The following is a 16567-nucleotide window of genomic DNA, read 5'->3' on the forward strand; positions in this document are numbered from 1 at the left end:
ATCCCAGCAGTAGGGAGCACGGCTGAATGCTCTGTCCACACCAGGGAAAACCAACTGGAGATAGTGGGATGACAGCAGCATCTCATATACCTTATGGTGTGGAGGATGGATAAGTTTGAGACAGTGACGACTACTACTATGAGCACTTAGTGAAAAGAACCCTGGGTACTGACTAAATCCAAATACTTTCAGCTGCCCTGAAGTGCAACCTTCTGCCCAAATAACCACACATACCTTGCTGACAATGAAGAGGTCCTCCCTCTTCACAACCTTCTCTTGGATCTTCTCTTGGGTGGCTTCCCCCACCTCATTCTCATTCTCACAGACATAGGCATAGTCAATGTGGCGATATCCTGCATCAATGGAGGTCTTCACAGCCTCTTTGACTTTGCCTGGAGGGGACTGAAATTTAGAAAGGAAGGAAGAGAGAGAGAGAAAGAAAGAAAGAAAGAAAGAAGGAAAATAAGAAAGAAAGAAAGAAAGAAAGAAAGAAAGAAAGAAAGAAAGAAAGAAAGAAAAAGAAAAAATAATATCATTAGTCCTCAGACCACTAGCAATGGACTCTCTTACACAGTTCAGCTCTAAATTAAGAGTCTATGGCTTTTAGGCAAACACACTTGGAAAACTCTAAAAAGAAGAAAAAGTAGTGGAAATATTTTGTAATTATGACCCCCAGCCTAACTAAGAGTCTTTCCCCTTGTTGTCCTAGTCAACCTTTCTGACTCGAAATGTTTCTTGGTATCTGGAGTGATAGATGATTTCCCATATAAGTGACCTGTTTGAAAACTGGTTTCTGAAGTACCTCAGAGAAAAATTCAAGTGGAAAATGATCTTTCCACAAACAATTCAGGCCCATGTATAGGAGCTATGTGGTCTAAGCAGGGTTTATTTTATTCAATGGCATCTTTCTGCAAAATGGCTGTAGGAATATTGTTTTCCTCCCATAGCCATTTTGTTATTAGCTTGGTTTGTGAAATCTTTTGGAGAGTCTGCACACACTAAGACACATTATGTGCAAATTATTATGTACTTACTTTAAAACTGAGAAACAGAAAAATTTGTGAGAACAGAACTTTATGAGGTTCAGAGATGATGGTTCAGGTGTTGAAACATAATTCATGCTATGTATGAGATCTTGATTTCTTCTATCATCTGCCTATGATCTGTCTATCTGTCTATCTATCTATCTATCTATCTGTCATTTGTCTACCTATCATCTATTATCATCTAACATCTGAAACCCTGTTTCTCATTTGTTAAGATTTCCCCCTGCATGTGGGAACCAGATGCTTGGACGTGGGTCCTTGTATAGTGTAATGTGTGCACTTAACCAGGTGTTCCACTGCCTGGTCCCCTGAGAACTTGATTTCTATCCCATAATGCCACATGGAAACAATAAAGACAACAAAGAGAGAATTCCCATGGATGGTGGAGTGGCACTTTTCTTATTTTACTTCTTCCTAAAATTATAAACTAAAAACTGGGCTAGGCCAGAGACTCAGTGCTGTGTGTATGTTTATATGTTGCTCTGAGATCACTCCCAGTCACTGCATAAAAAATGATAAACAAGGGAGTTGGGCAGTAGCTCAGCGGGTTAAGCGCACATGGCGCAAAGCGCAAGGACCAGCAGAAGGATCCCACCTGCTGGGGAGTCGCATCACAAGCGGTAAAGCAGGTCTGCAGGTGTCTATCTTTCTCTCCCCCTCTCTGTCTTCCCCTTCTCTCTTCATTTCTCTTTATCCTATCCAAAAACCACGACATCAATAACATAGCTCAAATATGTTGGCAGTGTCTCCTGGTCAACTTTGAGTGTGTGTCAGAGTGTGCTGAGTCAAGGTGACTGTTAGTCTTGTGCAGATAATACTAAGCTAAACACACCAAATATTAGCCCCTCCCTGCCAAGAGCAGACCAAACAAACCTGCTTTTTGTGGGTGTGGTGAGTTATTCTCACTGAAAGTCTAGGATGATGATGGCCCCAGAAATATTCCAAACACTGCATTTAAAATTAATAATACTCCAGGGCCCGAGAGACAGGGTGCATGTGCATGTGTATCCATAAATTAGGGAAAAATTATGCCTCAAAGTAAAAATGTTCAATAGTCTGCTGTGAGTAGACTTAGACTCAATTAGTTCAGCAAGTAGTAGAAAGGCCTAATGAAGACACCACAAAGTACCTAGTCAGATATTTACTACTTAGGCCTAGACACACACCCTCCTCTCCTATCCCCTACATCACTTCCCTCAATCAATTTAAGTCTAATCTCGTTGTGTAAAGTAAGCACTACAAAAACTGGAAAAGGACAAGGGACTGGCACAACTATTGATGGCCTTTTAGGTCAATACCAGGCTACCCCATCATTTGAGAATCCAAGGGGAGGCTGGGCCATCCTACTCTGCCACCTTAGGAAAACTGGTCCTGAAATGAGGGCAGCATAGAATGATCCCAGCTGTGACCATGGACTGTGAGCTCAGACTGACAGGAACTCAGGTTACACAGGCTCCTGTGCTAAATATGGATAGATATGGGTCCAAGGTCAGATTGATGGGGTTAACAATTAATGATATTTATATTTTTTTTCTTGTATTTGGGAGCTACTCTCTTTCCTAATCCATCTTTCTATTCCTATTCTCAACTCTTGGGCTCAGACAAAAATTAACATCATAAGCCCCTTGGAACATACCTAAAATAAACATCCTAGCTTTTGCCTACACACAGACCCCTAGTTTCATCTGCTCTATTCCTACCTTTGGATCCCTGTTGATTAAACAATTTGTTCTGTCTTATGTCTTTCACCCATCAAGTTGCAGGCACTACCATAAGACTTCCTGACTTCCCTGGGCATACAGCCTCACCAATGTGTCTCAGAACCTCACTGCTCCAGAGCCCTACCCCACTAGGGAAAGATAGAAACAGGTTGAGAGTATGCATCGACACGCCTTTTAAAAATTAAAAAATAGGGAGTCTGGCTGTAGTACAGCGGGCTAAGCGCAGGTGGCGCAAAGCACAAGGACCAGCATAAGGATCCCGGTTCAAACCCCGGCTCCCCACCTGCAGGGGAGTCGCTTCACAGGTGGTGAAGCAGGTCTGCAGGTGTCTATCTTTCTCTCCCCTCTCTGTCTTCCCCTCCCTCTCTCCATTTCTCTCTGTCCTATCCAACAACAACAACAATAATAACTACAACAATAAGACAACAAGGGCAACAAAAGGGAATAAATAAATAAAATAAATATAAAAAATTAAAAAAAAATAAAGTAAAAAAAAACCTTGGCAAAGGTATGTGTGTGTGTGTGTGTGTGTGTGTGTGTGTCTCAGAGCAAAGGTCAGGACTTGAATGAGTGAGGCCCTTATTTGATCTCCTGCATTGCATGCACATGAGTGCTGCCCTGGTTCTCTCTTTTTAAATAAATGCATTGTTTTAAAATAACTCCTAAATCCAGGGAGACATCCAGAGAAAGACTGCCCTAGAAAACAAAGCCTTTTTGTCAAGCCTAACAGTTGCTTGACATCTGGCACTTGTTAGGAAAGTGCATTCCCTTTTAATGGGAAAGAGTTCTGGAGTTCTTATAGACTAAGTCAGTCCCTAGGAAAAAAAGAAACCTGTTTCTAGGCTCTGCCAATTCTAAATTCCTCTGGACTTTGCCTTTTGACGAACATCAGAAAATGTTCCACATTCCTTCAAGGAAATAGGTATCATATATTAACACATTTACCTTCCAGGTGCCCAAGCCCACAACAGGCATCTTGGTTTTGTTGCTGAGTTCCAGGAAGGTGTCCATGGCAACTGCAGAAGGGTGCTGAGGAGGCAGAGAGAGGTGCTCTAATTTATAGTGCTGCTCTGCATTCAGAGGGTGGAGCTGGAACCTGGGGCTGCACATTCATTAGCGGCACTAGTGTGACAGGTAGTCCTGCCCGAATTAGTAAGAGTGGCTGTACCAGTCAACTGTAAACATGACAGCTCTGACATGAAATGCATGACTTACTTCAGGAAAGTGCCATTGAAGGGATTTTGTTTTTTTTTCTCCAGTGTATGTGAAAAAATAAAAATATATGAATTAAAATGTTTCTGCTTAACTGTTCTGTATGTGTACATTCTTTTCTGCAAAACATTAAGTGACTATTAACTCCTGCTATAATACTGAAATACTAATATTCTCCATGTATATTTCTCTCCTTTCAATCTATTTGCTCAAGTCTCCTCTGGAAACTCTTTTCCAAACCTCTTCTTTTCTTGATACACCAGCTGTGGAGGCAGAGAGATACTTTGCCAGGTAGTACGCCTGCCCTGTCATGTGCTTTATGCACTTTATTATTATCTTTATTAACCTATTGGATAGAGGCAGTCAGAAATGTAGAGGGAAGGGGGTGATAGAGAGGGAGAGAGACAGAGTGACACCTGCAACACTGCTTTACTCTTCACAAAGCTTTGCCCCTGCAGGGGGGGACTGCGGGCTCAAAACCGGTCCTTGCACATTGTAACATGTGTGCTCAACCAGGTGCGCCACCACCAGAACCCTCTATTCATGTTTTGGTAAAGGCATTAGTGCAGCTTATTCAGGTAATCTGAAGGAACACACCTGCAGGCTCATATAACAAGAAAATGTTTCATTTTGTTCTTATGGATTTTTTTTCTTCCTATAATCTTGCATTTACTTTTACGCATTCAGGGCTCTACCACTAAATGTGATTTAGTCACAATGGGAACATCTTATATTACCTTTACCCTTCTATCCTGACAACTGACAACTGACAACTAGTGCGTGAGGTTTCTACTAAAAAGAGGCTTTATTGTTCTTCTGTTAATACTTTTTGGCTGGTAAAACTGGGTGAAATGAGTCTGAAAGACATCTGCTTAAAAATGTTTCTGCAAATCAACCTGAATTATGCTATGCAATCTTAGCTTATAAATGTAACAGGGGTTTGGTTCCTATTAAGTCAACTAATTCAATAGAGCTGAAAGCTAAATTTTTGTTGATAAACACATGAGTTAAATGATAAGAGCTTAGGTTAAAAATACAAGAGATTCCATTTGGTCATGGTGAGTCAATTAATTTAACATAGATAAAAAATAAATTTTTGTTAGAAAATATGAGCTAATTTATAAAGTTCTAGATTCAAAGCATAAGATATTCTGCTTAGTCATGGTGAGTTAATATAAAGTTGAAATGATAAGCTTAACTTGTATAATATGAACTATGGTAGAAGGAAAGGGGGAAAAGAAAAGAAGAGAAGAGAAAAAAGAAGCGAAGAAGAAACAAAGAGGGAGGAGGAAGAGGGAGGAAGTGAAGGATGAAGAGATTTTCTTGTCCTGACATTATTGCCACTGTGAAATTTTTTCTCTTCTTTTTTTTTAAATTTGTTTATTTATTTAAGAAAGGAGGCATTAACAAAATCATATGATGGGGGGGGGTGCAACTCCACACAATTCCCACCACCCAATCTCCATATCCCATCCCCTCCCCCGATAGCTTTCCCATTCTCTATCCCTCTGGGAGCATGGACCCAGGGTCATTGTGGGTTGCAAAAGGTGGGAGGTCTGGCTTCTGTAATTGCTTCCCCGCTGAACATGGGCATTGACTGGTCGATCCATACTCCCAGTCTGCCTCTCTCTTTCCCTAGTAGGGTGGGTCTCTGGGGAAGCTGAGCTCCAGGATACATTGGTGGGGTCTTCAGTCCAGGGAAGCCCAGCCGGCATCCTGATGGCATCTGGAACCTGGTGGCTGAAAAGAGAGTTAACATACAAAGCCAAACAAATTATTGAACAATCATGCACCCAAAGGTTGTGATAGTGGAGATGAAGTGTTGGGGGGTACTCACTGCAAAATTTAGTGTACTACTGCTTTCAGGTATATAGTTGCACTAGTTCATGGATACGAGTGGACATATGCTCTATCTCCTGGAACCTGGTCTATATCTAGGTTTTGGAATTTGTTAGGAAGTGAACTACCTGGGATGGAATTAGAGAATACTATGAAAGGAAAGGTCTCACCCGAGTAATGAAGCTGAAGGGTTGTCTTTCCACACTTGAAGTCTCTGGACACAGTCTGAAGTGAAGCATGCTGGGGTGGCACTCATTGCATTGATTAGGTTGCAATCAGTGGATGCAATATTATTTGATAAGAATTGGGAGAAGAATACGGGAAAGTGGGCCCTATCCTAGGGTCCCAGGACTGGGGGAAGTTTAGGCTCTATAGTGGAGATGTGAGTTTCCTGCTATCTTAGGGTTCGAGAAGACAATGGATAGTTACTGTTATCATCACATTATTTGGTAATTGGGTTAGCTTTGAATAGTCCCTTTGTTAGCCATACAATTTTCCCCCTCTCATATTAATTAAATAGTGATTTATGTTACTACAATTTAATAGGTGTGTACATAAACACCATTCCCATCACCAAAAGATTGTGTCCTATCCCCCCCAACCCCCCCCCCCCCCCCCCGCCGGCCCAGGCCAGGAAGCCGCATGTCCAACCTCCCGCTCACCACAGGACTTTTACTTTGATACCCTAATTTTTTTCTCTTCTTTCTTTCTTTCTTTCTTTCTTTCTTTCTTTCTTTCTTTCTTTCTTTCTTTCTTTCTTTCTTCTTTCTGCCTGCCTTCCTTCTTTCCTTCCTTCCTTTCTTTCCTTTTTGCCTCCTGGGCTTGGTGTCTGCACTAGGAATCCATTGCTCCTGGTGGCTCCCCCCCCATTTTTATTGGGTAGGACAGAGAAATTGAGAATGGAGGAGGAGAGAAAGAGGGAGAGAGACAGAAAGTCACCTGCAGACTTGCTTCACCACTTGTGAAGCTACTACCCAGTAGGTGGGGAGCTAGAGGATGGAACCAGGATCCTTGAGCAGGTCCTTGTGCTTCAGTACGATGTGTGCTTAACCCGGTATGCCACGGCCTGAGCTCCTCCACTGTGAAATGTTGATGTTGAAGGTTGCAATTCTGGGTTCAGTCTAGAGAGTCATATCTCCATCTGATTCAAACCAGCTGTGAATGACTGAGTGGTCTATGCTCCTGGGACATGACATAGACTTGCAGATCATGGTGTTTGTTTGTTTATATATTTATTTATTTATATGCCTCCAGATATATTGCTGGGGCTTGGTGCCTGCACCACGAATCCACTACTCCTGGAGGCTATTTTTCCCATTTTGTTGCCCTTGTTGTTATCCTTGTTCTTCTTGTTATTGTTAGTGTTGCCATTGTTGCTGTTGTCAGATAGGACAGAGAGAAATCGAGAGAGGAGGGGAAGACAGAGAGGAGGAGAGGAAAACAGACATCTACAGACCTGCTCCTCTGCTGGTGAAGTGACCCCCTGCAGGTAGGAAGCCAGGATCTTTGTGCCAGTCCTTGAACTTTGTGCCATGTGAGTTTAACCCACTGTGTTATCACCAGGCCTCGTTAATTATTTATTTTTGTCCTTCCTAGATCTATTACTCTTAGCCAACCTATTCAGAAAATGAGAGATGAAGACAGAGGGAGAGAGGGAAAGACAGCACTGCAAAACTGAAGGTCCCCTCAGTACAGTGGGGAGCTGGCTTGAACTTGGGTTGCACTTAGAGTAAAGCAGGGACCCTCCTTGTTGAGTTATTTCAGCTGCACTGTCTTTATATTATAGAGTTCTCACTTGGTGAATGTGGCTTTGGTTGAAGTAAATATTAACTGTTGGCATAATATCTTGTATCTTGGCAGAGAAAATTTTGTCATTTCTCCATTACTGTTTGCAAAATCATCTAGCTTATATCAGGCTATATGTATTTCACATAACCATGTAATTATTCTTATAGAAGACAGTTTTCTCAGTCATTACACATAAGGCCTTTTATTGCCCTAGAGCATATCAGTGACTTGGCCGTTCAAGTTTTATTAAATTATTGAATTGTTTGAGACTCACCAAATAGAGAAAGGTGTATTACTCTATATTTCTTGTAATTTATTTAATATTTATTTTCCCTTTTGTTGCCCTTGTTGAGAGATGATGTTTTTAAACCTAGGATTAGCATGATCTACCTGCTAGATGCTTGTTTGCAATAATTTTGTACCTTGTCAAATAATCATTTATTTAGTTGTGATGGGGGGTAACCGTTTTAAGTGGAATCTATCAGAAAGCTTGTCGCAATTCTCATGGTATGAACAAAGCTGGATCCCATGCTTAGGCTTCATTTCATTAAGATGATTGAGACTCTTTCCACATGCCTCTCACTTCTCAGGAGGCCTTATTTGGACTTTTTCACAACATAGGAGCATTTTAGGCTCTACAGTAGGAACATTCACAATGTTATTTCTAGCAGTCTATTACATCAAGTCATAGAAGTAACACAAATTCAAGGGTTGGGGGATTAGAATTCATATCTCCATGAGAATCATTGCAAAGAAGCTGTGGGATGTATGCATATTCAGTGAAATATATGCACAATTTACTAAATGAATGAATGAAACAGATCTGGGTACTTGGACATGATTTAAAATTTATCTTTCCTGTATGATTTATAGTTACTATATTTATGGTTTTAAATCTACTGGAAAATTATAGTTGAAGATATAAATACATGCAACTGCTTTACAATCCTTCCAGTTTACCATCTATCAGTTCAGAAATTCTCCAGAGGGTCCTCCTAGTTAGGGAACAATTATCACTTACTGCTGTACACTGCAGACTCACCAGTGTCTTTCTTCCTCCCTTCCTTCTTTCCTTCCTTCCTTCCTTCCTTTCTTTTTCTCCCTTTAAATATTTCATTTATTTATTCATGAAGAAGGTAGGAGGAGAGAAAGAGAGAAGCAGATATCACTCTGGTGCATGTGCTGGTGGGGAATTGAACTAAGGAGCTCATGCTTGAGAGTCCAATGCTTTACCCATTGCACCACCTCCTGAAACACACCAGACCCTTCAGTTTCTATTGAAGTCGAAAGTGGTGTCCATATACTCATCATTCCTCAACATCCAATTTAAATTCAAATACCTGGAAATGAAAGAATTCAAATACCTCTGGATAGTTTTTGTTTGTTTGTTTGTTTTTTGGTGTTCCATTCTGGCAGGAAGCAAGCTCACATCTAAGTACTAACGGCTATAAAAAGTTTCAAGGCATTAAACTTCAGGTATCATAATGCCTATAATCCCCGATGCTCTTAAAGCTTCTTCCAGAGGGATATTCTCCAGATATAGAATTCCCCTCTTATTCAAAGCTAGGGTGTTTAGGGAATAGTCAGTCTAGGGTGTTGGTCCATGATTAAACTGACCAGCAATAATTGACTGTCTGTTCTTGTTAGAGGTATAGCTCCCATCATACTGTTGACCCATGGGTGGATTGTCTCAGTTCCAATGAGGTGAACTCCCTGGTCTCAGAGTTGACAGGGTGATGAGGAGGGAGTAGAAGCCCACTGACAACAGAAACACAAAATTAAAGGCTCACTATCTCTCATTTACTCTCTCTCTCTCTCTCTCTCTCTCCAGGGTTATTGCTGGTGCTCCCTGCCAATACTACATATCTACTTATCCTAACAGACTTTTTTTTTTTCTATTTGATTGGATAGGACAGAGAGAATTGAGAGAGGAGGATACAGAGAGGGAGACAGAAAGAGAAACACTTGCAGATCTGATTATCCACCTGTGAAGCTTCCCCCGGCAGGTGGGAAGCCAGGGGCTGGAACCTGGATCCTTGCACAAGTCTTTAGTACGATGTGCACTTAACTGGGTGCACTACCACTCAGCCCCCTCTCCTCCTATCTCTATTGAGAAAAACCAGAAGTAATTAGTCGGGATCTTATGTTTAAGTTCTCAATAATGTGTGTTGATGTTGCTGACATGGGAATTACAGTCACATTCCCTTGGATATCGAACTAGATTAGAATTTGTATAGAAAATGACATCATCTTTCCATTTACTTACAATCAACCTCATTCAACTAAAAAAAAAAAAAAGAAAGAAAGAAAGAAAGAAGAAAGAAGAAAAAGAAAGAGAGGAGGAAGAAGCAAGAAAGAGAGGAAGAAGAAGAAAGAAATAAAAAGAAACTGCTCACTGTGTCTCTATTGACAACAATTAGTAATGATGAAGCAGTTTTTGAGCATAATACTGTTATGGAGGAAAGGGAAACCAGTGTTTGTTCCCCCAACATTAAAAATTTCATCAAGCAATATCTCAACAAAGAAATAAGGAGAGAGCATAATTTTTCAGGTACTTTAAACTTTATTTGGGAAGACGGAGAACATTCACATGTTAGGGAGAGAGAGAGAGAGAGAGAGAGAGAGAGAGAGACCAGAGTCTTGCTTTTTAAAACCCAAGCCCCACCTCTACATTTCCAAGCCACACCTGTCACCACTCCTATTTTCTGGGTGGTACTACTGTACCCTGGAGATAGTCCTTGTCCCTCAACAGTACTTTCCCAGATATCTGATTTCCACATTACTTCTCAAATCTATGGCTTTTGTCTTAGTAAGGTGTCAGGCTACAAAATTAACATACAAAAGTTGGTGGTGTTCCTTTACACAAACACTAAATCAGAAGAAGAAGAAATCCAGAAATTCATCCCATTCACTATAGCAGCAAAAACAATAAAATATCTAGGAATAAATATAACAGAAGAAATGAAATATTTGTATATTGAAAACTATGAGTCACTGCTCAAGGAAACAGAAAAAGACCAAAAAAAAAAGTAGAATGATAATCTATATTCAAGTATTGGCAGAATTAACATCATAAAAAATGAATATTCTACCTAGAGACATATACAAATTCAATGTAATCTCCATTAAGGTCCTACCATTTTCTAAAAGACTAGAACAAAATCTACAAATGTTTATCTGGAATCAGAAAATACCGAGAATTGCCAAAACTATCTTGAGAAAAAAGAACAGAACCAGAGGAACCATGTCTCATGCTATATTATACAGCCATTGTAACTAAAACTGCCTGGTACTGGAACAAAAAAAGATACAGTGACTAGTGGAATAGAATCGAGAGCCCATAAATAATCATCCAAACCTATGGATAATCTATTTTTTGACGAAGGGATCTAATTATTAAATGGGTTGAATTATGCAGAAGAATGAAACTGAACCACTACATTTTTTTAAAAAATTATATTTATTTATTTACTTATTCCCTTTGTTGCCCTTGTTGTTTTATTGTTGTAATTATTATTGTTGTCATCGTTGTTGGATAGGACAGAGAAAGATGGAGAAAGGAGAGGAAGACAGAGAGGGGGAGAGAAAGACAGACACCTGCAGACCTGCTTCACCGCCTGTGAAGCGACTCCACTGCAGGTGGGAATCCCCGGACTTGAACCCGGATTCTTAAGCCAGTCCTTGCGCTTTGCACCACCTGCATTTAACCCGTTGTGCTACCGCCCAACTCCCGCAAGTTTTTTTATTTATATTTATTTATTTATTTACTTATTCCCTTTTGTTGCTCTTGCTGTTTTATTGTTGTAGTTATTGTTGTTGTGAACCATTTCATTTTACCACACACAACTCCAAATGGATCAAGGAGTTGAATTTTAGACCAGAAACTATGCTTAGAAGAAAATGCTTAGAAGAAAATATTGGCAGAATTCTTTTCCATTTCAATTTTATAAGCATCTTTAGTGATTCAAGCCCAACTGCAAGGGAGACAAAATAAAAAATATACTCATGGGACTATATCAAATTGAAAAGCTTCTGAATACCAAAAGAAAGCACTACCCAAACAGACTCTTTATGGAATGGGTGAAGATCTTTATGTACCATACTTCAGACAAAAGAGTAATAATCAAAGTATATAAACAGCTCAGCAAACTCAGAAAAATAAAACAATGACCCCATCCAAAAATGGGGAGAGGATATGAACAGAATATTCACCAAAGAAGATATCCAAACATATGAAAAAAATGCTCCACTTCACTGATTGTCAAGAAATGCATATAAAGGCAACAATAAGATATCACTTCACTCCTATGATAATGTCCTACATCAGAAACTATAGTAACAATAAATGATGGAGAAGTTGTGGGGGTAAAGGAACCCTCCTGAAATGCTGGTGGGAATGTAAATGGGTCCTACTTAGAGGAGAGCAGTCTGGTGAACTCTCAGGGTAGAAGTGGACCTACCTGATGACCCAGAAATTCCTCTGCAGTGAATATACCCCGAGGAACCAAACACACCCATTCAAAAAGATCTGTGTATCCCCATGTTCATAGCAGCACAATTTTTAATTTTTTATTATCTTTATTTATTGGATAGAGACAGCCAGAAATCAATCGAGAGGGTAGGGGAGATGGGGAGAGAGAAAGAGAGACACCTGCAGACCTGCTTCACCACTTGTGAAGCTTTCCCCCTGCAGGTGGGGACCGGAGGGTCAAACCTGGATCCTTGAGCACTGTAACATGTACTCTTAACCAGGTGTGCCACCACCCGGCCTCCAGCAGCACAATTTGTGATAGCCCACACCTAAAAGCTACTCAGGTGTCCCACAACAGATGAGTGACTGAGAAAGTTGTGGCATAACACATAATGGAATCCTACTCATCTGCACTTCATCTTGGGTGTAGCTTCAAGGAGTCATACTAAGTGAGATAAGTCAGAAAGAGAAAGATGAATATGGGATGGTCTCACTCAAGGAAAGAAACTAAGAAATAAGAACAAAAGAGGAAGTACAAAGTAGAATTTGGACTAGGTTTGGTGCATAGCATCAAAGTAAAGGACTCTGGGTGGTGGTGGTGGGGCGGGGCTTTCAGGTCCTGGTGCTTGGTGGGGGAGGACCTAGGCTGGGGCATGAAAGTGTTTTGCAGAAAACAGAAATTTTGCACGTGTGCCAACAACTATATTTACTGCTGACTATAACCATTACTTCCCCCAACAAAAAAAGAAAATTAAAATAAATAAACAAATGTAAAGAAGGTGATTTAAGTGCTCTATTTGAGAACATAAAGCTGAAACATGCTGAAGCTTGATCTGAACCTAGATCTCACTGCTCCAATATCCACTCCCTTCTCACTGGATGTAGGGCTAACAGGAAATTCTCAAACAGATATTGTCAATTCAGAGTTAACTGTTTTATTATTTGCATTTGTATAAACAGGTTTAGTTAGTGAATTTTTTTCCTCTACAACTAACCAAAGTAAGATTGAAAAAAACAAAATAGACTGTGTTAGGGGTAAACTCTTATTCAGTGAATCAGACAAGCACAGTGTATCTGAGCAGTGTGTGTTTTGTGCCTTGAAGCAATGAAAGTTATTTGCATAACCATATGCAATCTCCCTCTGAACCCTCAAAATCTTTTTCAGTATTTTAGAAGTGGGTGGGGGGCCAGGGCTTCAGGTAAAAGTTTGCTTTTCCAGACCCCAGAGTCCATCTCCCTGTTTCTAAGGAAGAAAGGGGTGCAGTATTGCTGAAAGGTTACAATGTTACAGTCAATCGCAGCCCAACTCCTAATGGTTTAAAAATGAGAAACAGAATAAGCACAAGGAGCTGAGTGCTTATTCCCATTCCAGGCTCTGTGCTCTGCAGAGACCTGTCTGCTGTGGCCATACTTCTTTTCAGGCCCTAATATGTGTGCTCTGGGATCTCTTACAGACTGTTAAAGTGCAGATTCAGCTAATAGTGGGGCCATACTCTTACAGCAATGGGTCAGGTCAGTCTTCTCAACCCTGGAAACAGCAGCAAAACCACAGTCCTTTTCTTTGTCCTCTTCTCTTTTCTCTTCTTTTTTAGTCGAAACATTGCTAGTGTGTGTGTTGGTGGCAGGGTGGGTTGGGGGTGGGGTTGGGAATTGAGCCTGGGACCTTTAGTGCCTCAGGCATGAAAGTTATTTGCATAACCATTATGCTCTATCTTCCTTCACCCCAGTCCTTTTCAGTGTCTTAGAACCTGAGGGAGTTTTCAGGGGAATGCTACTGTAGTGGCAATGTAGCCAAAAATAGACAAGGAAGCAGACTGAAAGTAGATCAAAAAACTGGTGAAGAACAATTGATAAGAGTAGAAAACAAAGAGATTTGGAATGCATAAAAACAAGTTAGGTCAGATCTAGGTCAGACTACTCTGTCATATATAAAGTGAAATATTCCATCCCCTGAACAATATACCTACTAATTGACAATGTCCCTTTATTTATGGTGGTGGATTGCAAAATCCCCTGTAATTAAAACTGCAAGGGCTAACTGCTTTGAATTTTGCTTCTGTACTTCCTGGCTTGCTTGCTTGCTTGTGCTTATAGACTTGGAATAGACTATAAAGGCAGTTTAACCGGAGGCTGGGGACTAGCACTTTCTCTGGAGTACTTCAGGCTTTGGCCCACCAAAAGGCCTGTCCATCTTGGTCTCCGTCTCATTATTGGCTGTAACACTACTAGGAGACAAATATCCCCAGAAAACTGTTGTTCCCAGGCAGGTTATGGTGTACCTGGTTGAGCATACATGTTACCATGCACAAAGAGCAGGGTTCAAGTCCATGGTCCCCACCTCCATGGAGGAAATTTCACCATCAGTGATAGTGCTGCAGGGTGCTCTCTTTCTTTCTCCCTGTTCATCTTCCCCTTTTCTCTCTGTCCTATTGAAGCAGAAAAGGGATGAATATAAGCTTATGCTTCCCTTATGTCTGATGTGTCTTATAGCAATCAGTGACCACAACTGCAGTACCTCCTCCCTCTACATTCCTAAGCAGGGCAGATAGGGAGGAACTTAGCGAGCCAGAAGAGATAAGACCACTGCATCCAATCAACACACACATACACGCACAAGCATGCATGCGAGCTTAGATTTATCTTATTCTTTTTATTTAATAGTGTTGCAGAATTTATTTTCAAACATCAGACCAGAGCAGGGTGTCATCACCTGGGCTTCACCACTCTGAGCTTTTAGATAGAAAGAGAAAGGAAAAGAGAGAGAGAGAGAGCAGGAGTGAGAGTGGAAAAGCCACTACAGTACTTTTAAAAGTGCACTGGGAGCCAGAATTGAATCTAGGTTGCCTGCAAGGCAAGGCAGAAACACTATCCAGGTGAGTTATTTTGCTGATCTTTGTCTTACTTCTTTTTTTTTTTTTAAATATTTTTTTCTTTATTTATTTGTTGGATATAGACAGTCAGAAATTGAGATGGAAGGGGGTGATAGAGAGGGAGAGAAACAGAGAGACACCTGCAGCATTGCTTCACCACTTGTGAAGCTTTCCCCCTGCAGGTGGGGACTGGGGGCTCAAACCTGGTCCTTGCGCATTGTAATGTGTGCACTCAACCAGGTGCACCACCACCTGACCCCTTTGGTTTATTTTTTCTCTTCTTCTTCACCACATCTTCCTCTTGCTCCTCCTATTCCTATTATTCATGCAATATTCATTTGTTTATTATTTTCTTGAGGGGTTAATGGTTTAAAATACAGTTGTTAATACATGGGGACAATTTCTCACCTCACTGTGATGGGTGTCTGCAAAACTCTCACAACCTCACTAGGACTCCAAAGTTCTCATTCCCAACACACACCCACTTTTTCACCCAGAGTCCTTTCCTCTGCCGCAATAAACCAAACCCAGTCAAAGTTTTACTTTGGGTTTTTGTTTTCTGTTCTCATTCTTCCGTTTCACCTATGAGTGAGATCATCCAATATTCACCCTCCTCCTTTTGGCTTACCTCACTTATTTCAAGATCCACCCAAGATAAGTTAAAGTTATTAGTTATCAGAGAACTACAAATAAAGGCAACAATGAAATACTATTTTACTACTTGTACCAGAGAGAACAGCAACAATAAATGCCAGGGAGGTTGTGAGGATAAAGGAAATCTACACTACTGGTGGGAATCTAAATTGGCCCAACCCCTGTGCAGAGCTGTCTGGAGAATTCACAGAGGCCTAGAAATGGACCAACACAATGACTTGGCAATTCTTCTCCTGGGGAAATATCCAAAGAAGACAAATGCAGTCATCTGAAGAGATCTATGTGCACTCATGCTAATTATATGTTATAACAGCAGGATTTACAGTAATCCACATCTGGAAACAAACCAGGTGTCCAGTGACAGGTGACTAAGGAAATTGTATTATAGATACACATAATGGAATACTACTCAGCTATCACGAATGATAGGTGCTGAGAGCAAAATAGCTGACTCTCTATATGACTTAATCTTTTACTTTATATTTATTTAGAGACAAGAAAAGGAGGAAAATACTAAACTCTCTATCCTCCAGGCTGCTCCAGCTAATTTTGTCTTTGAAATTATCCGTGTACTTTCATTTGTCCCTGGGATTGAACAGAGATAGTCTGTTCTCTACCACTGACCCAGCTCTCAGATTCAGGTTTTCAATCTCTTCCATAGAGATTTGGTTATTTAAATTCTCAAGGAATAACTTGTCCCCTGGATCTATTTTTTTTTCTTAACATACCAGCTCTCTCTGTGAGTTCCTGAGCAAATGTGGACTGTCTGAAAGTAAACCCACACCCAAGTTTACTAGGTGTTGTGTTTCACACATGCAGGATGGGCTCCAGACTCTTCAGTTTTATGAGCCTCATCATCCATAAAAGACTAGTTGAAATCATACTGTAGCTGAAAAAGTTGGTGGAAAGGCAGGATTTATGATTGCATCAGTGTTTTTGTTTGTTTAAAACTCAAACTTCCTCATG

At 40.6% G+C, this 16567-nt stretch overlaps 1 protein-coding gene across 1 annotated transcript in view; it reads right to left on the minus strand.

Moving 5' to 3' along the window:
* LOC103116619 (aldo-keto reductase family 1 member B10-like) overlaps positions 1–3791 on the minus strand; it is a 36751-nt gene extending 32960 nt beyond the window's left edge. The window contains exons 1-2 of the mRNA XM_060196606.1: positions 3713–3791; positions 235–402 (exon numbers count right to left, since the gene is read on the minus strand). Coding sequence (XP_060052589.1) covers positions 235–402; positions 3713–3778 — 234 coding nt within the window. The 5' untranslated portion in view covers positions 3779–3791. The remainder of the gene's footprint in view (positions 1–234; positions 403–3712) is intronic.
* Between the last annotated feature and the right edge of the window lie 12776 nt (positions 3792–16567).

Source organism: Erinaceus europaeus, chromosome 8, assembly GCF_950295315.1.
Source record: "Erinaceus europaeus chromosome 8, mEriEur2.1, whole genome shotgun sequence".
In the NCBI taxonomy this organism is placed as follows: Eukaryota; Metazoa; Chordata; class Mammalia; order Eulipotyphla; family Erinaceidae; genus Erinaceus; species Erinaceus europaeus.